The sequence below is a fragment of the Brachionichthys hirsutus genome, chromosome 11 (assembly GCF_040956055.1).
Source record: "Brachionichthys hirsutus isolate HB-005 chromosome 11, CSIRO-AGI_Bhir_v1, whole genome shotgun sequence".
In the NCBI taxonomy this organism is placed as follows: Eukaryota; Metazoa; Chordata; class Actinopteri; order Lophiiformes; family Brachionichthyidae; genus Brachionichthys; species Brachionichthys hirsutus.
Window position 1 is genome coordinate 4360148 of NC_090907.1, and position 25701 is coordinate 4385848.

The 25701-nt window shown below is 41.9% G+C and overlaps 1 protein-coding gene across 1 annotated transcript in view; it reads left to right on the forward strand.

Moving 5' to 3' along the window:
- The window catches only part of LOC137901688 (cGMP-dependent 3',5'-cyclic phosphodiesterase), a 91731-nt gene that overhangs the window by 53031 nt on the left and 12999 nt on the right, over positions 1–25701 (forward strand). Inside the window, exons 3-9 of the mRNA XM_068745731.1 lie at positions 19327–19416; positions 19656–19744; positions 21621–21730; positions 22387–22442; positions 22696–22755; positions 23279–23435; positions 24067–24119. Coding sequence (XP_068601832.1) covers positions 19327–19416; positions 19656–19744; positions 21621–21730; positions 22387–22442; positions 22696–22755; positions 23279–23435; positions 24067–24119 — 615 coding nt within the window. The remainder of the gene's footprint in view (positions 1–19326; positions 19417–19655; positions 19745–21620; positions 21731–22386; positions 22443–22695; positions 22756–23278; positions 23436–24066; positions 24120–25701) is intronic.

Sequence of the window (25701 nt, forward strand, 5' to 3'; positions counted from 1 at the left end):
CTCTAAGTGCTTCCTAAGGACACAGAAGACGGGCAATAAAAATATATTCTGTAAGAGCTATGGGAGAGGAAGGTCACGGAGCAGAGATACAACAATGAACTTTACTTGAGGGGAGGCGTTCTGGAGCGTGAAACAGTCTTTGTGTATATAGTGCATTATGTGTGTGTGTTTTTTATGAGGAAAGGCAAACAGAAGAAGTGAGAATGTCCAGGTGTGTCAGAGAGAGAGCATCCGAATCAGGTCCAAGCTGGTCCAATCCGCATACTTGGACCGGACCTTCTGCGTCCTTCATCTCATCCTCTTGTTATTTTTTCTATTCTCTTCATGTTTTTCCCGCATCCATCAGTGTGAGTGGCAGCGAGTGGGTGAACGAGAGCGTGAGGGAGGGAGGGCGGGGCAGGGGGAGAAGAGACAACGTGCTCGCGGTAGATTCATGGCATAGGTCCACAGTAAGGAAAGTCTGCACAGCATTAGAGCCCCTCGGCTCATAACGCACGCACACACATGAGATTCATTTAATTATCAGTCAGAGAGATGAGGGAGGAATGCGACATCCAAAAGCGGAATGCTCGGTACGGTCGGAAATAGAGGATGTTCTGCTTCGGCTTAATCCAATAATAACAAACAGCCAATTCTCACATTTCACGTTTCGCTCGTAAAACTGAGGAAACCTGTTGAAATGCTGGAATGAGGAATTATAACTTCAGAAATGCTTTTTAGTTTCGGACTCTTTTTCAGCTATTCTGCAAATATTTTCTCTCCAGTTTAGGAAATGTATTTATTTAACTAGAAATGACAGAAATAGTCTCTTCAGAAGCCTTTCCAGCACATAATACCTTCAGAATTGTGATTTTTCAGATTCTTTTTTTTACCTATTTATATAACAACTATATCCCAATTCTATAATCATCATTATTTTGATCTATCTTTCAAATTGTGTCCTTCTCCAAACTTCACGCATATTACAAACATAAGTCCTGCCTTTTTCACGTTTTTCTCAGGGCGCCTGTGATTTCGACTGACGTGTGTTGTGTGCTGCGGTACGTTTCCCTGGCCTGATAACACTTACTCAGAGTATCAGCACAGCAGTGTAATAATACCAAGCTAAAGAGGACGGGGAGGCAATAAGGAAAGAGTTGTGATAGAAGATGGCACATGTACCGTCTCATTTCTCAGTAACCGTAGAAACGGCTCGTGGAATTACTGTCACCTTGGGAACAGAATGGGATGCAGAGAGCACGATGGAAGAAATCCATGGCACGGGCCATGCCAGGATTGATGTCATTTTGACAGGTTGTACTTTGCATAATAAGGTGTAAGAGAGAAAGAAAGAGTGGGTGTCATTCAAACAAAGACAAAATCAAGGTGAAATTAACCTGTAGGGGGGGGATTAATAGGTACTCCTCATCCTTTCAGCAGAGCCCCCAGATGGATACGGTTCTTATGGAAGTTATTGTTCGTACGTCTGATTTGCAGTTCCTAATTTTGCTTTCTGTCTTGCAGCTCTCCTGCACTCGCAGATCTGAGTTTGGGGGGGGGGGGAGAGTCTGTGGGTGTAAAGTTTTAGTAGCAGCTCCCTTATGAGAGGAGTGATCTACACTGACCTCTGAGTCTATGGAGCTATACTTCCACTACAGGTTGAAACCAGGCTCCCAGAGATTTTCTATGCTAATCTAAACCACTTGTTAACACTTGTTTCAAAAAAATTCCTGTCGCTACTATAATCCTTTTAAATGCAGAACTCTGCAAAAGTTCACTAACAATATATTTTGGAGTTTGGAGGAATGCCCCAAAAACAGACTGCAGACTCGGTTTGGGAAGACCCCCCCCCCCCCCGAGCCTGCACAAAAGACAGCTTCATAACTCTGGAGTTCAGCACTTCTTCAAACAACTGGTGCAAAAACAAGCTTTATCTGTCTTTTCTCCTCACTCACAAAAATAACAAGGAGCTCACATCTGAAAATTTACATTCAGACCACAACCCCTGCTTGGAGGGGGGCATCTGTGGTGGGCGTGTTATTTCAGGTAAAATGATGAAACGCACCCATCGAAGGCAGGTACGAGCGGCAGCTTCATAAATCTGAGGCTTATCAGACACCAAAGCGCAGCACAGATGAGGCGAGAGTTTACTGCTGGAGCGTTGTCATGGTGATAGTTGATTTGATACTTTCTGGCGATTATTGCGAGGTGAAGGTGGATTATTATTCTTCATAAGTCACAAAGTAATTTGCTTGAAGGATTCTCCCAAAATACGAGTCTGTTGTTCCATCTTGTAATTGTTCTGTTTCTGGTGCAAAAGGAATATTGAGATGTCTGTCTAAACACTATAAAGTCTACTAAAGAACTATTACATATTGTGTTCTCATTTATTCATGTGTATTCCTTAAACAGGTACGTCAAACCTCCCCAATTACACTATGCATTACATTTTGAGTGAAATATTTTTCTGAGTTGTGCAGCGTTTGGAAAACGAGTGGCGAGAGAACGCAGCCCACAAGTGTTCGCTTTCACCCTCGCACTGCCTCGCAGGTTAGCAGCAACATATGGGGAGCAAAGTGATGCACGCAGATGAAAAGCCAGCAACAAATGAACAGATTGTCCTGGTACAGCAGAGACGAGAGTGTCAGAGAGTACAAGTACTTGAGTTCTTTTTCGGTCTGCGGAGAACGAAATACTTGTTGGGATATTTGCATATCCTTTCTTTTGCTTTTTGAAATGAATATTTGTTTTCATATAAAACCATATTGTTTTCACTAATGAGAGCAGCAGACTTGATCCTGCATTCCTCTTTTCTGATCCCTCGATCATCTCTTTCCTTTTCCATCATCTATCTCAGGCCAAGCCGGGTTAGATTCCAAATAAGCTCCAAAATAATATATCATTTATGAATGAGTTGAGGTCTGACCGAAAGTGAGAGGTCTGGAAAAGGTTGTTCGCTGAAGGTGACAAACTTATTTTATCTTGATCTAAGAGCAGGAATGTCTCCTATTTTTCTAATCCTTTACAAAAGAAGATGCATATTCCAACTTTTTGATCACCTTCTGTTAATTCTGGAATTCTTTCCTCGAGATCATTTTCATAGGTTGCAGAGAACGCACAAAAAGAGCCACACAAGAACTGAAAATTAATGAAATGATGATTTGTGGGGTAAATGCCAGTGGAATTATGTTACGCAATGCAAGTGAACGTAGAACAAATGTTCATTATGTATTTGGCCTTTTCCTAATGTGAGGTGGAAGGAGGAGCTAGATCACTCCCACGCACGCACACACACACACACAGACACAAAGATGGAATATCAAAGGCTGCAGAATGGCTGGTAAGTGACAGCTTGATCCAAAAGTTTTATGCCTGTTTCTCTTGAGTGATCCGACAGGAAACAGACACACAGACCGTATCCTGGCAACAGCTTTCTGTGTAATCGAGAGAGAGAAACAGGATCCAAGATGGTGTGTGCTTGTGTATTTCTGTGTCTGTGTGCTTGTGTGTGAATAACGGACTGTGAATATACGTGTGTGTTCTGTCGGCTGTCAGCAGTCCATCCATGACATCATATTGTGAAGCCAAAAGTTCAGATTCACAGATCTTTTTCAATTCTTGGAAAGTTTTCGAGCTGAATTTTGGAAATTCTGCACCAAATGTAAAAGCTGTAAAAGCAATTTATCAAATTGTCACATTTCTATTCGTTCCGATCCGTTTTATCACTTATATTTCTAGATTGTTTCTGACAGCAGCGACCTCATCAAAACCTGGCTTTACCAAACAATTACTGAAACCCATCTCTTCTTGCAAGCCTGTCGCGTCATCAGTTTGATTTCAAATAGCTGCTGCTGTCGGACAAAATGTGAACCATCTTTGAGTCGGTTCTATTTGGTTCTGTTGAGACTCCAAATGTATTTGCTTTAACTGCTTCAAACGAGTTTTTATATCCAGCCCCATTTACACGAATAAATGTTAGTCTGATCCTGCGGCAAGCTGCGTTTGATGGCGTGAAACTGGAATGACATGGACTGTTTAAGGGTGTTGTTATTATTACAAGGCAAAGTAATGATTTTGTGACAGACTGCAGTGTGGCGGGGGAAAGATCACATACCCTCGGCTGCGTTCCATGAATGTAATTATAATACTGCAGCATCAGATCATCACAACACAATCTGGAGAGGAGATGCATGTTAAGGCCAGCTCTAAAGAGCGCTTCTGTAAATGTGTTCGCATCGGGACAGTGTGAGCATCTCGGCGCCTAAATGTGTTTCATTTTAATACATTTGGAGAGAAAATGTGACTCCAGCTCACCATGTGAGAGTTTCATCTTGTGTGGGTGTAACAAATACATGCACACCTCTGTGTTGGTGTGTGTTCACGGGCGCGGGTGTCTTAATCCTGCCCGTCAAAATGATTTTACAACCCTCGCTCATCTCCTCCAGTATTTCCGAACAGAGGAAGAGAAGATTAGTCACACCTCCTCCACTCTTACTCCCAGTCTCTCCCTTTATTCCATCTTCCCTAAGTGTGTATTAGTGTGTTTGTGTGTCTGTGCACACGCGTGTGAGTTTTGTGTTGTGTGTGTGTGGGCTCACCAGTTTTATGTAAAGCTCGATAGAGAATCTAGAGTCAGGCAGAGAGTCCTTGGCAGGAGAATACAATTGCTGCTCAATGGACCATTTTCTGCAGAGCTGACCCTGCCATATTGAATTTCTGTAGAGGAGTGCACACACACGCGCACACACACGCACACGCACACACACGCACACACACAACAGCCTTTAAATGATAGGGCTGCAATGAGACGTTTAGAAACAGGATACAGAAGTGATATGTGCGCACAGACACAAAAAGATTATTATGAAAGCAAGCGCATGCGCACACGTGTTAAAACACACAGAAACACAAACCTTATACACACACAAACGCACACACGCATATCCGCCCGAGAGAACTACGGTTCTTCAGAACCATGTGCCCACATTTGGCTTTTATGATGATAATTACCACCTCATCACGTGTTGAGTGTAATTATCCACACAGCTGTTAATACGCGTGTGTGTGTGCGTGCGTGCGTGCGTACGCGTGAGTGGGTTTGTTTAGTGTGTGCATGGATGTCACGGAGTCAAAAGGAAGTGGGTGGCGTTCCCTCCAATGTGGAAATGTGTGTGATGACATGATGACCTCGCCGTCTGTGCCACTCTGTTTCCTTTGACCTTTAATTAAAAGTGTCTACGGGGGCCGCTTTAAATCATGAGGTCCTGTTGTATATGTGATGTGTTTTAAATGTAAATAGAAGTCAAACAAATACACCAAATCAGGTAGAATTAAAAGTAGTATTCACATTTTTTCAATTACATTCTTGGATAGTAACTCTTTTTTTCTCTCTCTCTCTCTTCCTCTCTATCGCTCTCCCTCCATCCCTTTCATTGACAATCCCTGATGTTCTTCTCGAAGGTAAGACGCCGACGTACTCTATCACAACACTGAAGGTCATCAATGTGAGGGATAGCTAGATGGAAGAGATTGGTGATAAACAAGAAGACTGATAAAGCATTAAGATGAGAATGGATCAATGAAAAGGTTGGTAACCAGGGAGACGGATCGACAGACTGTCAGATAGGCTGCGTATTTTAATAAGGCTAAGATTCATTAATTATTACAAAGACAGAAATAGATGAGGGAAGAAACCGAAACATAAGGAGGTAAACAGAAGGACTTATCTAGACATCACATCTACAAGTCTACTTGCAGACATTTCGACTGTGATGGCTTTCCTCTGTTGCTATGACAGCGCTGTCACACACCAGCTGCACATCCCTGCAGAGAGGAAAATTACGTCGACCATGTCATTGTGGTCTGTTAAGTTTTACTGTTAGAGCAAATGCATGCTGCACAACGTAGATGCGTGTGGTTTTTTTTGTTTTTTTTTATACTTTATTTTTTTTCTAACTGCTTAAAATGATTGATGATGGTGTTTTTTTTTAAAGCAAAAACAATTATCTGCGTTTGCTAAGCTGCAACAATAAATTAGTACTTCTGTAACTATAAATCTTTTGCTCAGAAGTTCAAAAGCATAGCAATGTGCCTTTTAGCTACACAAACTGAGGCCAATGGTTAGTTCATGGGGGTTAGGGAGATCAGAGCGCTCACAGGTCAGCTTGACATTTCTGAAACTGAAGAAACGGCACTTCTGATGACAACCGGTAAAAATGGGGAAAAGATATTCTGATATTCGCATTTTTAGCTGCAACAAGTAAACAACAACGACAAAAGTTTACCTCTTTATATGAGAACCATAAAGTACGTCCTGTAGGGTAAAAAAAAACTGTTGGTTTTCTCTATAAATGCAATACAGGTACATTAATGCACTTGGATGTGGAGGCGGATGCTTCATGCTGTTTCTATCCATCCTTCCCTTCAAATAAAAGATGTCACAATGCACACATCATTGTCATAACTACTCTTTTTGGTTCCAGCAAAAGAGTTCAGTTAAAATACAACGGATGAACAGAAAATAATAACCTCATGGTTATCTCCCCTCCCGTTGTGTGTATCCCCGCCTCGCTGCCTGAAGCAATTACTCTTTCTCAGTCATTAATCTCGCAGTCATTATTCTGTCAAAATCACTCTCCTTCTGTTTCACTATTGCTGTTTTCCCCTGTGACTGATTTTACACCTGGTTAGCTGTGTGCAATGTGTTCATGTAAGAAGAGTTAAACTCCGGCCTAATGTTCTTCTTCTTCAAGATCACACTGGAATAACGCTGAATTGAGCTCACATCTTCACCCAAAGCCCAAATCTTATCCAAAATCGTACTGTAGTCCTGATGAAATCTGATCATATTAAAGAAAACAATTCATGGATCTGCTTCTTTTAGAACTTTACATGGTCTGCTCTTCAAGCCTCATGGAAATCCATTCATCCTTTTTTATGTAATTCTGCTACGATCCAACCAAGCAAGGTTCACTCATTCACTGTAACCCTATAATCTGTGTTTTTTTGTGGTCAACACAAGTGCCACCACACACACACACATACACACGCGTGTGGAGAAAGTCTGGTCAGTATACGCTCTCTTAAAGCTACTGAATTGCTAAATAGTGAGATATGTTTGTTTTCTGTTTGTGTGTCCTTTTTCAGTTCAACCTCCTAATAATTTGAACACAGAAAAATGAATCTGTCCAAAAACTGCTCAGGTCTGGAAATCCCTGTGCAGCTGCTTTCTGTCATGAAGTGTGCAGTTCCACTGTTGATGTCAGCTCAAATGTTGCTGTGATTTATAGACATTGACATGGAATAATTTTGTATGGCCCCTATAAATTAAACATGTATTTAACACAATGTCTACACACACACACCTGTGCACGCAGGAGATATGGTTATTTTGAAATTCAAAGTAGACTTCTGCAAGTCTGAGATAACACAGCCTTGGGCAATATCCAGAAAATATTCAGATTTGTGTGTGTGTGTGTGTGTGTGTGTGTGTGGCCAACATCTATCAATCATTTCTTGTCCAATCAGCTAAGTGGATCTCGTGGGTTTTGTGCTGCTATGTGAAATGCGTTTGACTTCACTTAATTCATTCTAATGTATTTAGTTTTTTCTGTTTAGTCAGCAGACAGAATAACATTTCTCTTGCTTTTTGCTCAAAGTGAGATAACGTGACCAAAAGAAGCAGGTATACTTAAGATACGGATGCCTTTATGTACGGTTTAGGCAGCTTATTGAATCTTTTGGTCTCATCAATAGAGTATAAAAGACTAAATATTGAATTATGCGTTTATTGCAGCCTCGATAATTACACTGATATGTATTTAAACTGTTAAAATTATAGTATCGCAGTGCCAGAACTTCAAGCCCCATGTTCATAAGAGTAGATCCATTTGTCAAGTAAATTTGAGATATCGACTGGCACTGGACCTTTAGTTTTTACTCACCCATCTTCTAGTCTGGTCTTGCTGCAAATTACTCGGGGAGATGGCGACAGAGACTCCAATGTCATGACAGGACGTCACGTTCATTAGACAGGATGCTGAATGTTTATTGAACACAGGGTTGGTTCAGCTCAATCGCTCCTAACTTTTTATTTTAGTGTGTGTGTGTGTGTGTGTGTGTGTGTGTGTGTGAGTGTTTTATCAGTAATTTATGTTCTGCCACAGCGGGCTTCCTGTCCAGTCGACTGGCTGTGTGTGTCTGTGGCAGGAATCCTTTAGTCAGAGTGATGGCCTCAGGCAGAAGCTACACGATGTCACAGTGTGTGTGTGTGTGTGTGTGTGTGTGTCCTCTCCTTTTCCTCCTCACACATCTTCATCACATCCTTTTCCTCCACCACCATCACCCTTAAAGACTCCTTTCAAAACAGGTGATGCATCGGTACTGTTGTCGTGAGTATTGGAAGTTTGCCGCTAGACTCGACCGGGAAAACCTAATAATACGCTGTGATAAATGGAGGATTATTTAAACAAAATACTATTTTGTGTAATTATTGGCAGAAAAGCATCTTTTCACCTTGAGCAACAGCAGGAGAATACTGAATTTAACATTGTGAAACAGCACAGAGCGTCTAATTTAATCCAGTGTGCACACCAGGAGTAAAGTTAAAATGCTGCAGTTCAGTGCTGTAGGGGTTTTACTTGTCTTTTAAGATTTTGTCTATTTGTATCTGGACTGCATGCTAGTTTTACCTCGGGGGAGGGGCGTTTTTATGCAACTTCAGCCAAAAGGTGGGAGATTTCTTTGGAAAGATGATGCAGAGTGAAATTTCAATTTGAATTGACTCACAGAAGCGTCTTTCAAGAGGTGATGTATTATAACACAGCATAGATCCAATCAATCAATCAGTAATACAAATTACATAACATGGTGCTGAATTATGAAGATGAGGGTTAATTTGGATGTCAGTCATAAATACACAAAACGTTGATGGGTGCTTTATGGTTGGCTCGATAAATCAGTGAATGCAATGTCCGAGCCTCATTATGTTATCTTTATATGAAGTGGAAAAAGATTTTGAAATCCAATCTGCATTTCACCGGGAGCCAGTGGAAGGCAGCCAGTCATGAGGATGATATGAGAGTATTTGTCAGATAAAACTGGCAGCAGCGTCCTGCGATGGCTGCAGCCTGTTCATTGTGACTGACTGAAGCAGGAAAACCAGCCAACACCAAAGACCTGACACGATGAGATAAAAGCATGAAAGAAGGAAAGCGGGAACCTGCCCAGTCCATTGCTATGTAAAAAAAAACACAGATTCACATCCAGAGTTTCCGATTCAAGTGGCCTGCTTGTCTCGGTCGGTGGCGGAGAACTGAAATCCACATGAATCCAGAGGAAAGCGCTAACCACTGAGCCAGAATTCTGCTGACTTAATAATTATTCTTGAGCCCGGTCTCATTCCCAGGGCCATTTTGGCACATCCCTCTGGGTCTCGTCCAGATGCAGGAGGTACCTCTGTGTGTCTGGATGATACATCTGCATCACTATGAGACCATCAGAGCGACTTCACAACGTCTCATCAGACGACGAATTCTTGTACACCCAATAGGACAACACAGCTCACTGGCATGAATAATATATCTGTGATCTGAAACTCTTCCGTTTACAACCTGAGGAAAGTGTCCTCTGGTAAGAGCGAGGATAGTTCCTGTCTCTGCCGTCAGGTGCCTGCCTCTTCCTCAAAGCCATCCATCAGTCATTCGTTTCCTCCTCGTCTTACACATTAATCCCGGAGGCTAGTTCCTTCTTCGGGACACAGGAGTGAAGCAATTCACAAAAATACAACAACCTAAACACACATTCACACCCTTCCAGGATTTTATCTCGACCAAACATGTTTTCATTGCAGTCTGTCCACTTTTATTTTTTTATCAGAAAATCTCAAAAGGCTCTTACAGGTTTTGCTAAAGGGGAGTGTGCAGTCAGTACTCCGTGGGGCCTCTTCAACTGCACAAATGCTGATGAAGGTGACTTAAAGTTTGTTAAAGGAGAAAGATGAACTCGAGGAAAAGAGGTCATGGGAAAGACAGCAAGTGAGTTAATGTACATGAGATGACCCTGCGGAGGAAATGGCATTGAAGGGAGGCGGTGGGTCAGAAAGCGGAAAGGAAAGGGAGAGGTGAGCAAAATGTCAAGGAGACTTGGAGGTAGCGGCAACAGAGCGAGGCGTTACACAGCCCCGCGTAGAAATGTGTTCCTGAGCAGATAAACAGGGAAGCTCCCGGAGGGGAGTCCATCCTGATCCAACAGGAAGTTCATTCTACCCCAAAACAATGGCATAACGCACACACACACACACACAAACGGACAAAAACAGAGTGCACACACAAACACACACTCACAAAGCCGCTGAGTCTCGTTAGGAACAGAAAAACATTTGCATCAATCAAACCACTCACCTTGGACAGTATGTGCTTCCCTGTGTGTGTGTGTGTGTGTGTTTCTGTAGAGCATACGTGTTCTTAAAATCTGCTCGTGTTCATTTTTACTCTATTTATTTTCATGCTTTTGTTAGTGGTTCGATCCTTAAAATCCTTTTCTGTGAGCATTGCAGCTGTGCATAAATTCCACTGGTTGGCGAACTAATCGAACCATGTCACAAATTAAATGTAATACATTTTTAATTGGCTGCATTCATGTCCAGTCGCTGCCCCAGGTGTACTCTGTGAAGCGGCATCTCACGTTCGCACGCACACAAAGCCTTTCGCAGCAGCGATGTATTAAACAGAAGGCTAGGAGCACTCCCGGGTGAGAGATTCTGCGTTCAAAGCAAGAAGTATGGGAATGCACCTTCCTCTTTGTGCAAGCGTGTAGGTATTACTTACTTCCTGTTGCTTGTCCAAGAAGGAACTTGTTGTTGACAATTAAAGTGCGAGACACGCTCAGAGGGAGGGTGCATATGAAGTTGCTTCACAAATCTTCTGACAGCCATTGTGGAGAGCGACTGACAATATGGCTGCAGGCGTATAAAGGCTCAATACTTCACAGGCCTTTGAAAGAAACAGCTGTCAATCTTGACTTTTAATTTAACTTTCAGATTTCTCTGTGGTACAAGAAGCAGTTGGTAGCCATGTGTGACCTGGTAGCAAGGTTCATGTGAACATACTAATATAAGCCCAAGTACACGACCCGGCTCTCATATGTGCATATATATATGTATATATTGTAACTATGAATCTATAGATAGCTGCGAATATAAGCCTCCCATACAATAATAAAAATACTTCTGTTTCCCATTTTTGATTTCTTGTTCGTTTGTTCCACTTATTTATGCTTTAATCTTGCACATGCACAGCACTTTGTGCCGGCTACGGTTGCCTTAAAGTGCTCTATAAATAAATTTGAGTTTGAGATCTGAGCCAGGGGGCGTGTCTCGCAGAGTGCCAATCACTTTTCTGCGTACACTGTGGGCAGCCACCTCAGCACGCTTGTGCTCCCACTTGGTCAAGCATATCAGGGCAGGCTTCTCTGCATGAGGAGCTTAGTAAGTATGGCTGGAGGCCAGCACGGAGGGGGGAGGATGGGGAGGGACCTGCAAGCTGCACTCTTTTCCGTTTTCAAGCTAAGGTGCTCGCGACAGACCGCAGCCTCGGAGGCGGCTCCAGATGACACGCTTTATCTTGTTGCCAGCTGGATCCCATGGGTGCTCTATAGAGGTGCCGAAGTCCCCCATGTCCCTGTGAACCTAAAATGAATTATTTAAACACATTTAAATCGACTGCAACTATTTTCAAAGATACTACTTCTGGCCACCAGCAGTTAATGTCACTTATGGAATAAGGAGAAAGCATGAAAGCAGAGACAACAGCAAAAAGAGCAGGAGATGTTGAAGTCAACATCATCGGCAGGATTCCAATTACATGCAAGGAAAACATTATTTTTGCTCCAGTCATGGTCATTGTGTAAATAAAAACACAGTTGTTCAGTGGATGGCTGTTTAACTGTTCCATCAGTGCCTCGCTGGACCTATTTCTCAGCCCTTATCTTATTAATTCAACAGCAACTGGGGAGCTTTTTAACTGAGCTAAATATCTTGTTCAGGGTCATTTGCTGCTGATCTTTGTTTTTATTAGAATGGCATTCTCAAATTTAATTATTTCTAGGTTTTAAATTCAGACTTTCTCCCAAGGAAAAAATCCTCTAACTCTTTTTAAATTAATTGTCCACAAATTAACTGCTGGGAGATATAACTGTCTTCCTCTCCATCTGTCTGTAAATATTTATTGTCTGGGGATGTAACTCAAAAACAGTTCCGTATTTTTCCTTCCATGAACCATCTTTTATTTATTTATTTGTTCATTTTTTTATTTCTATGGCAACAACTTGTGCTTCTTAACAAAAGAGTGAGGTTCTTTTCTGAACCACATGTTGCAAACATCTTAATTTTTGTGTTTCCATGGCAACAGTGTGGCATGGGTCTCTGCCTCGCTATCACACATAGCAGTATTTTTCATTGGTACAGTTTTGACATTTATGAGTGCTCAACCGAAAGCTTGTACTAATGCCAATACACAACACAATAGCAATTCATTTTGTGGACCCCAGGGGCGAGATATGCACCATGTTCTTATTGCTCATGTTTTTAAAGTTACAGCAGAACCAGACTTTTAACGAGCGATGCAAAAATAACTAGTGATATGTAGTGTGTCATTATCAGCGCTGCGTTGTGACCTACGTGCCAACTGTATCAGTGACCATGGTTGTCAAATACATAAGCAATTTCCTAGGCAGCCTTGATTGTTACCTTGTTTGGAAAAAAGTTTTTCCAGCCATTTAATTTCAATCGTGTCGGACTGATAGTCGTAAAGATGTATGGGTGGGTGAGAACGTAGGTAGGGAGGAGGGGATGTAGGAAGATGATTGGAGAGAAATGAAATTTGGTGTTCTCAAGTTGCGTTGCAGCCCAGTGGATTGGAAAAATAGTGAGCAAAAAGTGAAATGAAGCCAAGGATGGTGAGAGCATGTGGGTGACTGTTCCTGAATGGAAGAGTCGGATTAAAATAGAGCAGCTATATGATGACAGTCAGAATGTCAAACACCTGCAATGGAGAAAAAGAAGGTCGTAATGAGACGTAAGGAAAACACAGAGAAACAGGTGGGGTTAGACATTGTGAGTCGTGAGACTGAGGCTGAGGTATCATCATCTCTCTTTTCACACGGTGGTTTTTGGGTGCCCATGATATTTAAAAGAAAAAAAAACCTGGTTGGAGGTTGTTGATATTTGAGAAGAGGCTACTCGAGTGTCGATGACATAGTTTAAAATGGACAAGGTGCTTAGCATTTTATTGCATCATGACTCAAGCACAGAGGCTGGATGAGTGTAATATTCAAAAGTTTAAAACACACACACATTGCATCTCCATCACAATAGGTTAGAACCTTTTGGGTTTGTTTCCATAGTTGCAGAGAAAATGTTGCTTAACCTTATAATATAAAAGTGGCAACATGAATAAATGCAGTTTAAAAGATGCTCAAGCAGACAGTTATCTCACACGAGTCCACAGGAACAGAATTCCTTCTGCATGCATCCTCCAGAGTATTTGATTTAAAATAAAGGGAGGGGTATCTGTAGCAACAAAGAATTATAAGCCATTGTTTTGTACTATCAATGCATTTATGTCACTCATCATCATCCTAGAGGGATAAAAGTTATGTTAAAGACTTGGGCATAGAAAGAAAACACATTTCTCAATCAAAACTACAAAAAGATTACAATAAAACACATTAGCTGGGAACCAACGAGTCCATTATGGACCACAGTACAAAGTGTGGACTGATCGCTTAGAACACCCAAAATGTGACAAGACTTTGTATGGTTTTATTTGTGTACGCAAGGTCAAGGAATATAACAAACAAGTGTCAAAAACGGTGATGAGGAAGCAATCCCACAAGACAAAAGATAACGATGCTGTTTAGTCACTGTCTGAAACGAGAGGAGACGTGTGACACACGAGAAGAGCTCATTATTTTACTCACACAAGGGCGTTCAATTATAATGGAAAAATGTCTGCTATGCTACACTGTAATGTTCCTCACCACTAACGACGGTCGGAGGTTATGAGGTTTGCCTATGTGTGTGTTTGTTGCAATAACTCACCACCTGTTTCTCTCCTCTAAATCACATGTGGATTTCATCACCATGCAGGTTTCTGTCATTAAGGGTTAAAGTCTCCTTGTTTAGGCTGTCAGCTCCTGCTTACATAGCTCTTCTTTCAAATCTGAATATACTGCATGTGCCTGGCTTGTCATCTTCCTCCTTTCGAGTCAAAGTGAGGAAATATTTACGGCTTTGCCTGTTGGCAAGTTGGTTTAATAACTTCCATTCAAAAATACGGTCTTTTACCCTCTCCACAGTTTGATTAGAGCTATTTTAGCTCACACCTATAGAAACAGTGGTGTGTGTATGTGAGTGAGAGAGAGAGAGAGAGAGCGAGGCGGGGCCTATCTTCATGGCTTGGCTGTATTCTACAGTGCATGTGTCTCCAGTATGTTAGTGATGCTACTGGAGACCCAGCTCTGTTGGAATAACAACCAGGACCCACCGCAACACTACCAGCCTACTTGCTATGTGCATGACGTGTGTGTGTGTGTGTGTGTGCATGTGTGTATATATATATTATGTGCATGTGAGTCTTCCCCCATCACCATTCTTCATCACTCCTCTCTCCCTTTACTGTCCTGGAAACATCCATCTGCATCAGAAAGCCACTCGACTGAAATGTTAACAAGTGTACGACACATACCTTTTCTTAGACCTCCAGCAAGTGAAGGAGTAAGTTGCTGAAACACACCGAGGGAGCATGCAGATAGTTGATTTTACATGAAAATCTATAGGCTTGAGGGTGTACTTGTTTAATCATCTTCTAGTGTGACGCCATTATGCTTGATCCTCTTGCTGTTGGATCAAGGTCGAACAGCAAAAGCTCATGAAATGCAGATTGCTCGATTTGCAGTGAACAATGCAACAGATAGAAAATATGGCAGTTACCCAAAAGGCTCTAATTAGTCCCCATAAATCAATCCTCCCAGTCCAGACCTAAGTCTTTACCTGATATTGTCAGGTTAGAATATTCCATTTCATTGAACTCGCTAATCTACTGTGATTATCCTCTCAACGTGTTATCAGCAATACAATCAAGCATTAGAATAATAATGTGACCGTGTTTTTTTTCACGCTATTTTGCATAATTGTTACAAATGAGTAAACATTGAAATGAAAGAAAGCTGTTGCAGACGTTTTGGTTGTATTGAATAATGGTAAAATAAGCTGTATGCATTGCATTAGTTTAAGTCATTCAAAGCGTCCCATACTCAATAACTGATTGAAATTGATTTACAACTGCGATTTGATTCAATTACTCAATGGATGTTGTGAAATCTGTAGCATCTTTCACCAGGTTTTTCAGAGCGTGTCGGTACTTGGATTACGTACTTATACGCTGTTCTCGTTAAAGAATAGTGTCTAAACTATCGCTGTGGTATTTTGTATGACAATTATTTCAATGAGAAATTTCTGTCTGTCCTTCTAAGAATGACTTTATTCATGTAGTTGTGATACTGGGTAATATATTTTAATGGCTATATTACTGATGAATAGAAAGGGGGGACATTTATGATTTATTTTTACGATGATGGCAGTTTTTGAATTTCGATGGGAATACGCAAGACTAAAAGTGTTTACGGCCAATAAAAAACAAACGGCTGTAATTCATGCATGTCACAGCGGGGTTTTTTTTTTTTATTGCAGTATAGGCTCCCAGTTATTCTCCCAGTTTAAATGTTTAGAGATAAGGGCTATTTAATGTAATGTGACGCTGGGATTTATGGAGACAACAGGAACATCAGGTTGTTTTTTTATTTAAACTTGTCCTAATCCAGTTCAGTTCTGCTAAATATAAGACAATTGGACACGCTACTCTGTTTAGCTACTCTTATCAGCCACATGGTTGTGAACTGGTAGTGGTGACAATTACTACAACTACAACTGTGCAATTATGTTTTCGCCATTAAAGAACAAAAACTCAAGCATGACGTCCAGACTGCAGGGCTGAGTCTGTTAGCTTTGAATATTTTAAATCAGTTTTTATACTTGAGGATTTTAAAATGTAGACAAATACGGCACTTTCATGTAAGTTTTCATTCCTATAGAAACACAATTCGGCAATAAAAATATGTTTACAGTGTGTTCTTCAAAAAGCCTGCCTACAAGGCAGCCGAAGAAACCTTAAACAAACATTATAATGTGTGACGATGTTATATTTCCGTTCTGTTTATTTCGGTCTTGATATTTGCAGAGATGCCTTACTCCATCCTGCTGCCTGCAGCTTTGTCCATGCAGACTTAATTAAGCTTTTTATTAAGCCGTCCTCCTGGAGTTCTTCTCCAAATGTCTGCCTCACACTCGATTAACTCAGATTTGTGACTACTATGCCGGTAGTTGTGAGGAAAGATTCAATGAAAAGTGGAAAATAAGATAGAGGACTAGAAAATGTAAAGATCCTCATTTGTATATTTTACAGTGTCACTTACTCGCATGGTAATGTCCGGTAATGGTTGATGTGTAAGGTTGGAATGATCTGAATTTGTCCTATAAAAGGCAGCTGAAATCAATGGAAATGGTTTTAACACAACCTACATTTCTATGTTCTGGTTTAGCTGACTTCATGATTGCGTTGTGTGTCTGCTTGCACAGGTTATCTGGGCAAATGTGCACGTGAACAAAATTTCAGCTGGTCAGCAGTGGAGCTACGTGTAAATGTGCGTGCGTGCTGTGCGAGGTTGCATCTGATTAAGACAGAGAGAGGAATTTCAGTTTGGTTATGCTGATCACCGATGCCCTTCATGGTGCTTTGGGTGATGAGGAAAGCTGCAGATAAAGACAACAGCACGATAATCTGATGAACGGAGCAATGGGAAGAGGAACCTGGGAATCAATAGCGACATAGAAGTTCAAATAGAGGCTTGGAGGTGTAGATTGGAGGAAGAGACAAGCATAATCAATGTCGTTTACTTCTCTCTACATTCATGTCACATCTACAGGACAATACCTCCCGCTTTGGATAAGAAAATTGCCGTGACAAATTATGAAGGACTGACAGTAATGGAATAATCTATCGAGTTAGTTCTAAAATTCAATAGAAATAATCAAATGAATATATAAAGCTCATTATCATAAAGGACTTTCACATTGTCCTGGCATGCTGTTTTGGATCTCCGTTGTCAAGGGAGGGTTTTGTCGGCTCCTGTATTAAACACTGTGTGTTGCCATGGCGTCAAGTCAATTCCGATAAAAGCTTCATTCAAATTCACTTCAAATGAAATTGCTTGAGAGGAAAACAAACTGTTATTCTAATGAAATCCTGTTAATATTTACATTAAAAGTATTCTTCAGTTCTGATAGGATGACATCGTCCTGTCTAGTTCTCCCTGCTGTCGGGGGCTTTCTGTGACCCCAGCCAGCTCTGGTGATATTGAAAAATGAAGTTGGAAAAGTGTTGACATTAAGTTTCATTGATCAGTAATGACAAAGTCCCAATAAAAGCCACATATATTTGCTTTTCCAGTCAAAACACAGAATCTTGAACAGGATGGGTTTCGAGCCGGAGGACGACAGACATTTGTTGTTTGCTGCTCTGATCTACTTTCCATTAAACACAACTTGCAAAGATTTACACAAACATTTGAAGATCCACAGCTTAAGATGAAACACACTTTCAGGTCCACACACACAGACAAACACACGAGCTGGCCGAGCTTCAACTTCACAGCAGCACTCTGCCCGGCTGATTGAGCGATCGCAGCTAATCGCTTTTAATCATATCTGATCAAACATTATAGCCAACAATGATCATCACAAGGCTCGCCCCGCGTCCCTTTCCCTCTCTTTTTCCTCTTCCTCTCCTTGATATTCCTCTCCTCCTCATCCCGCCATGAACAACTCCTTTGTCTTCAATGTTGACTCTGTCGAAAACAAGACTGAATGGGATGGAGTGACGCTGGAGAAACGGCTAGAAAGGATATATGAAAAATAATTAAAGGCTGAAGAAAGGGTGACAGATGGACGCCGTTAGTTGAACATGAAGCCACAGCTCACTGTCCTTTGTGGTATTAAACTGTGTGCATAAAGGAGGAGGAATCCACTTTCTCGCTGTGTGGATGGAAGCTTAGGGATGATTTGGTAGTCACAGCCAATAATTTAGATTCAGCGCACGGTTTTACGAGATGCAGCATCTTAAACCGTCACGATTTCAATCCGTGTTTTTCTGCGCTTTGAACCAATCTCAGAGTTCTGTAAAGATTTTCCCTTCAGACTACGCTTCCATGTCCTAATAAAGCAGTGTGCGGACGGGAGAACTGAACAGACAGCACACAGATATCATATTCTTCTCTTGGTAGGAAATTATAGCCATCACCTGGGAGTATTTGTTTTTTTAAATGTCAAAATATTGAGGTACAATCCCAAACTTGCATCATCTTATATTTCAATAGAAGTTCTTATCTGAGAGCGGCTTTCCTGCTTTCTCATCCCTCTGCTTGTCCATCTTCTTCCCAAACTGTTGTTTTCAGAAGACTTCAAATTAGGCCTAATAGAAACCAAACTGCTTTTATCTTGATGTCCGTTTTATGTTCCGAAGTGCTTTTTCAAGGCTATGTGTCCCGTGATTTGCAAAAGCAAGGACCAATTTATGTTCTTAGCACTCCAAGTTTTACTCGGAAGAGAAGTCATCCCCATGCGGATCATTCCGACAGTCGTGCCTTGCTGTCTGTACGATTCATTTGTAGTGAATGTTGATGTGGAATGTTTTAGCACTGCCAATGTTGAATCTGATCAGATTGAGAGGAGGCAGACTGTGATTAAGATCGCCACCACCACTTTGAGTTAAGCGTGTCTATCCAGTCTGATAAGGCTTTAAATCTGTTTTGTAATGTGTGAGCCACGAGCTCTTCTCCTGTAGATCCACCTCATGAATAATCAGTGAACGAGCACCCCAAGTAATTAGCAAAGTGCTCGGTTGTTCAGAGCCGAACCGAAACAAAAGCATCGAGTGTCCTCAAGAGTTAAACAAACTCCAGTAATCCCCGATGAGGCCTGGGTTCATTGTGAAGCGCCTCACTTGTACCATGCGACAGGCACACACCGCGATGCATTTAGCGAGCTTGGCACAGTTGAAATATTGTTTCCGAGTCTGCCAGGCTAAATATCGAGGGACGAGCTGCGGCAACACAAACATTGCACTCGCAACAAAAATCACTAGAGCTAAGGCCTCGGGTTATTGGAGCTGCACACTGGGACCGTAAACAAAGAGCAAAACAGACATCAGGGCATCTGTTTGTCTCCCTCCCCAGGATGCTTTGCTGCGACTGGCGGCGGTTGTCGATGCGCGCTCGCTGCGAGCGGCCCTTCAAGACAGTATACGGGAGCTGCTACCCAGCACGGTATTCACACACACACACACACACTTACAATTGCTTAGCCGTAGAACTTAATAGGCATTTCCTTGAATTATTACCTGAAGTAAGGCTTCCTGTTGGTGCTCTGAGGGTAATCTTGCCCACATCCTGATCCAAGACCAGGGAGTCCCAAACTCATCATCATTCATTCCAGTGATTGTGATATGATTAGCATTGCAAATGTGCACGTACCCATGTGTGTGTGTGTGTGTGATTCATTCCAGGAGTGCGTGTGTGTGTACATGCTGGAGGGCGACTCGAGGCTGCTATCTGACGACCCGCCACATGAACTGCCACCGGAGGGAAAGATCAGGTTTGTATTTCTGTTGCATGTTGAGTGAAACAAGAGGAAGGCGGAGAGGGGAGCTGGTGAAAGGTGTTCTCTGTTTGAAAGTGTAGGTGTCACCTTCCTCCACCTGAAACCTCATCAAGATGCAAGGACTTCCTCCGCCCCTCTCATTTTCAGTATATCTTTCTTTTCTTGTTTTTATTGCACACTTTTTCATTTAAACTCACCCTTGAGTTCACGCTTTTCCCTTTTATGCCGCATCTCTGTTTATCTGAAAAACCCTTTCCCCGCTCTTCATCTGCTCTTCCACCTTCTCACATCACAAGTCGATCCTTCCCCTTTGTGCTCTTTTAGCGTGCCCTCTCCCACAAGAGCCACCACCCTGTAGGGCATCTGTGTTTTGGTCTCTCCAACACTTCTACCCATCTTTCCTCACTCCTCCGCCTACCTCTTTCACCTTTCATCATTCTTCCCTTGGAAGATTTGCGGGGTTTATAAGCCGAGCTGATGGCGCCCTCAGCGAAATGGAGCGATCCTCTCCTCTCTTAAGTGCCCTCTAAAGCTTTTCAATGCTGTGTGCTGCTGTGTGGCTGCAGTCCTGGCTCCAGCTAAAGGCTAGACAACACTACATTATAAATGGCACCGTCTGTCAGACAACAACCTTTGAACCACACCGGATTTCCACACACAGACCTGCAAGGGTATGAGCATAGAGCCCATGTATGTACACACACACACACAGAGTGATGTACACGTTTGCCAGAGCAGCTGCATGCAGGCTAAAGGCAGTGGCTATTAAAAGAACTACAGGGCACTTTGTTATTTTGTTTCCCTCACCTGATTATATAAGCCTGTTTTCAAGATATTGGCACACACACACACACAGAGCTGCACAAACACTCTCATTGAACCCATCTGAGAGGCAAAAGGCCAATGTGTTTGTGCCGCATTTCAGTCCACTTTTAAACCATACGAGTTCATTTACAGGAGTTTCACTCACACACACACACACACTCAGATAAAGGCACAAACAAGTTCACCTCCCATGATCATTGAACCTGTCTACCATTGGTTGTGCAGAAGATAGCTTGTAGCACAACAATCTATTGTTAGAAAGATGTACAGTCCAGAAGTCCGAGACACTTGTTTTTTATGCCCATGACAAAATATTAGAGTTTTTACTATAATATGATTAACAATTATTATTTTATTTAAATTTAAGCTCATACAATCACTGAGTTGTTAGCGTATTGTAGTTGTCATCATTCGATTTGCGCTGTTGTTGCAGCTGTTGTGCAGCTGACCTTAAATCTGTCGCCAACCGCTGCACATTGCACGCTTTTGTTTTCATCTTATCGATTTTTTTGCAGAGAAAACCAAATAACTGTATTTTTCCTCACACCTCAGGGCAATTCTTTTTTTTCCCCCTCTGCCATGTCCGCTAGAAATTGACTTCATGATCAAGCAGAAAAGCAGCTTTTCACAATGATATATTTGCCACAGCCGTAAACCACGCTCAGACTGTTTTTGAGTGAGGTACCTATTCCTCGGTGAGCTGAATGCACACTTTTAAAATCAATGCACCATGTAGGGCTTTGGCGGTACTGGTCTGAAGGGGATTAAAGATCATGTCATGGACAAGCTGCTGTGTGTGTGTGTGTGTGTGTGTGTGTGCGTGTGTAACAGACACACTGAATGAATTTGCATGTTGTCGGCCAGTATCGACACGTCTGCTTTTATAACACTTCTGATTATTTCCCCATTCGCTGCAGTTGTCTTCCTCCACGTCCCCGCCGTGTGTCTGACGGACAGACCGTCTCTCTGTTTCTCACCCTGACTAATGCGTTGCAGGTAATTGTTTTCCTCAAACCTGAGTCAAACTTGTGTTTTTCTGTCCCAGGAGTATTGTGGACCAGCTGAAGCGATGCCAGTGCGCAGGCCTTCCTCTGCCCGAACTGCCTGAGACATACAGAATCTGCCTTGCTGCACCGCTACCAACGCACAAAAGAGGTGTGTGTGTGTCTTTGTGTGTGCGGGGGGGAGGAAGTACAGAGAAGCAGAAGTATTGAACAAGAGATGATGATTGCCTCGGGAGAGGTATGGCGCTGTGTGGGCTGAAAAATTGAACAAGAGCAATCAAAGGTTTATGATGACTAAAACATGCAAAAGCTGAAATGGTTTAGGATGAAAAGCTGCCGCATTCCTCTATGAATGGGCTTTTCTTTTGTTTTTTAAATTAGATATGAGAGAGTAAACTGGAGAATTGTAGTCATGGAGGAATCCTAAAGTACACATGCATGGCTGCTCTGCACACTGCGGATCAATAACTTCCGCTGAATGATTTAATGATGCGGCAGATGTTAGATTGGTAGTAAACAAATCATTCTGCTCACAGTTGTGCACGCATGCAACAAGATCTCCCTATTGTCTTAAAATGAGTTCTCTCAGTCGCCGTCTCCACCACATCGATAAGAGCAGCAAATGAATGCCGTTATGCGAGGACGGTGGATTTTATTTGTTCCGCTCATTTCCACTCCAAAATTTCCTTGATATTGGAACATGAAGTGAGAACAAATAAGATTCAAACCCAGACAAGGACACGGAAAGAAAATTACAGGACCAAATGCTCTTCATTATGAATGCTTCTTTTCTTTTTCTTTTTTTAGCTCTTGTCATTCCTATTCTCAACCAGGAGCGGCACAAGGCCATTGCTGTCTTATTGGTGAGTCCTCGCATTCAAAGGCATAGAAAAAAGGTTTTAGGCCGTAAATTGCAAAAGTTCTCACCAATGATTTTTGAGGTTCTTCTTTATTAGTAAAGGAAATATGTAACCAAATAAGATACGTATGCACAAGTATTCATTTACCTTTAGGTTACCTTCAAGGATGAAGCAACAGAACCTACGACAACTTCATGACTACACTGGACTGAAGTGTGTGTGTGTGCGCGTGTGTGTGCGTGTGTGTGTTTTACAGGTGGGTTGTAATCCACTATCTGATCAGGATGAACTGCATCTTAGCACGATGGAAAAGCATGTAAGCACCCTCTTTCTGTGTTTTGGTCACAAATGTGAGAAGAAAGACCGTAAGCTGAAAGTTCATCGGAAAATAATTTCATCAAGTTCCTATTTTTTTACTTCAAGGATGTTTTACACCCTCAACCTTAGAAAGACTCAGTAGAACCCATAACCTCGACCCAGGCCCAGTCCGAAAAATATGTGAACTGAAAAATATGTGAAGAGGGATGATGATGGGGCGGTGGAGTGTTCAGGAGGTGACAGCGTGAGCAAACTAGACGGGGACAGGGACACATTACAACAGGAAGCAGCGTGGTGATGCGAACAGCTGATTTGAACAGCTGCTATCACGATTGATGCCCCCAAGGCGATGAGATTATGAATGAGCATCCAAGAGAAAAATATCCTTCTCCTTCAGTGCGCCAATGACGATCTTCCTGACTGAACTTTCACTAAACGAAACTAAACTCTTCTTTCTATGTCTTTAATCTCAACTGTGTGTGTGTGGGGTTTTTTTTTTATATACATGTATGACGTCACAGGCCTCAGTGGCATGCGTCCGAGTCCACGCAGTACAGATGTCCTACCAGAGGCCTCCTCTCAGCCCTTCTCCCATGCAGTCCCATAATGCACTGCTGCACCTCAATGTCTCAGACCAGGACTACTGCGAACTGGATCGCAACATCCTGCAGCTATGCGGTATGCACGCGCACACACACACACACAGAGGATAGACGGTCTATAACGTACATGAGAAGCACTTTGAATAAACTCTGCAAGCACGTCTAACAGTTTCAACACCTCACACAGTATGCAAACACGAAGCAATCAAATGTAATTACATTCTCAGTCCACACATGCACTGCTGTTTGTGAGTTGATGTGCGTTAATAGAGGAAGCCTATCTAAATAAACAGCTCCATGAATTTAGATGGACTTTGTCAACAGCACAAATGAAGTGTGGAAACGCTTTTCAAGATCTGCTTGAAATTTCCAGCATAATCAAAATGGACTGGCAAATACATGCTCATGCATGAACCTTATTTACTCCCAGATAGACTTTACTCTCCTCTGTGTTTTCCTCCCAGCCTCTGCTTCCGGCTCATTCCCAGCAGCCTTCCATCCCTTGGGTTGTCTTCATTATTAGACGCTCTGTTAGTTTCACCCTTTTCCGACCTCGCTGTCTCAGAGCATCCCTCCTCGGACTGCTTTCTGTCCACATGCATGCATACTTAATGTATATGCTGTCTGTTCCCTGTCCTCCTCAATGCCAATCTACCTTCACTCCTCTCTGGATTTTACTCCCAATCTATCTTGCTTTTCTCTCTCAGGTGAGCTCTTTGACCTTGATGCAGCATCTCTCCAGCTCAAAGTCATCAATTATGTAAGTGGTCCAGATCGCTCTCACACACACACACACTGATAAAGACTCATAGTTCCTGTCTTCCTGCCACTGCCTATACCACTGGATTTTCATCATACACACATTTCATCAGCTGCTCTGCCGTCTAAATTCTTTGTAAAAAAAGAAGAAATGGAAGCAGTGGGAAAAGTGTAAAGATTGATGAGGAAGAGGAAGAGAGAGACGATGGCCAGCTTCAGCAGGAACCAGGCAACAATTTTAATGTATAGAATTATTCAGAGTTGCAGAAAATATGAGAGTGAGGGAGGCAGCAAGAGAGTTGAAGGTTATTGGGCATCAAAGGGACAAAGTCGATCAGAGCTGGCGAGCATCCTGGTGGATGTATTGTATACGTACTGGTAATTGAGCACGAAGGACTTCTTTTCAACGTTCATATCAATGTTTGTCTCAAAACATAAATGGAATTCATTGCCTCTATCTCAAATGTGCGATTTTCTGCGACTTGACTTTTGTCAAATTAAACTGAATGTCTGTGGGTTTTATTCAAATGTCGCTAATGATGCCTTTTGAAAATGTCTTATTAGACTGTAAGAAATTATCACTTTTTTCTAATTTGCTGATAAGCCAAAACATCAATCATCAGAAAGCGGCTGATGAGATAATTGTGTCTTAATTCTATAGTATCACCATACAGGAACAAAGCACACAATAATCGAAGCCAAAGATGAATTGATTGTGAATAAGTGAGATCTCATGCCCACTTGATGACCATGCAGAAAAGGGTTAGGGTTAGGGTTAGGCCTGCTTAAGAGACATAAACCTGTTTCAATATGATTTTAAAAATATGACAATCAGATTTAATGGATAATATTTGTGTCTTAAACCCTTTTTTTATTATAAATGAAAGGAAAATGATGCATAAATCAGCTTAATTTTAATTTTCTTCCTTCTTCCATTTATCATTAAATAATGTTTAACATGATATATGTTTGGTATCTTTTTTCAGATCAACATTGCCTCTATGACATGACAATTATTTTGTCTCTCTAACATACTGACCTCCAATAATGCAGGATGTGGGGTCAGGATCGGAGTTCTGATGTGACCTCTGACCCCAGATGGTTAAAGCAATCTTAACCTTCAATTATTTACGTGAAAATCAGCTCCCTGATTTTCCTGTCCTTGTGTACGTTGGTGCAGCTGCAGCAGAGCAGCCTGCATGTTAAATATCCGCTTTCGAGGCCTCTAACCTGCATTTGATTATTTTCTTTTCCTGCATGTGTAAGAAAGCAGGAGGGGGAGTTGCGGTGCTGAAAAGGCTGCAGGGGTGTTAAGATGTATTTTGAATCTGACGTGATTTGTTTTGCTTGTGCATTGTTGTAGTCGTAAAAAAAAAACAACGGTGGGGAGGGGGTTGAGGAGTGGAGAAGGAAAGGAAGGAATAGAGCTGGAGATTGTTGCTTCTCAACAACCGTCGGTTGGGTGGGAAGTGCTTGAAGTGACTCTTATGGGATTAACAGCATTTGGGAAATGATTTATTGTATGCGTGTGCAGCTTTACGTTTGTGTGTGCTGTATTGTAAGTATGGTGTTTGTGGTGGGGA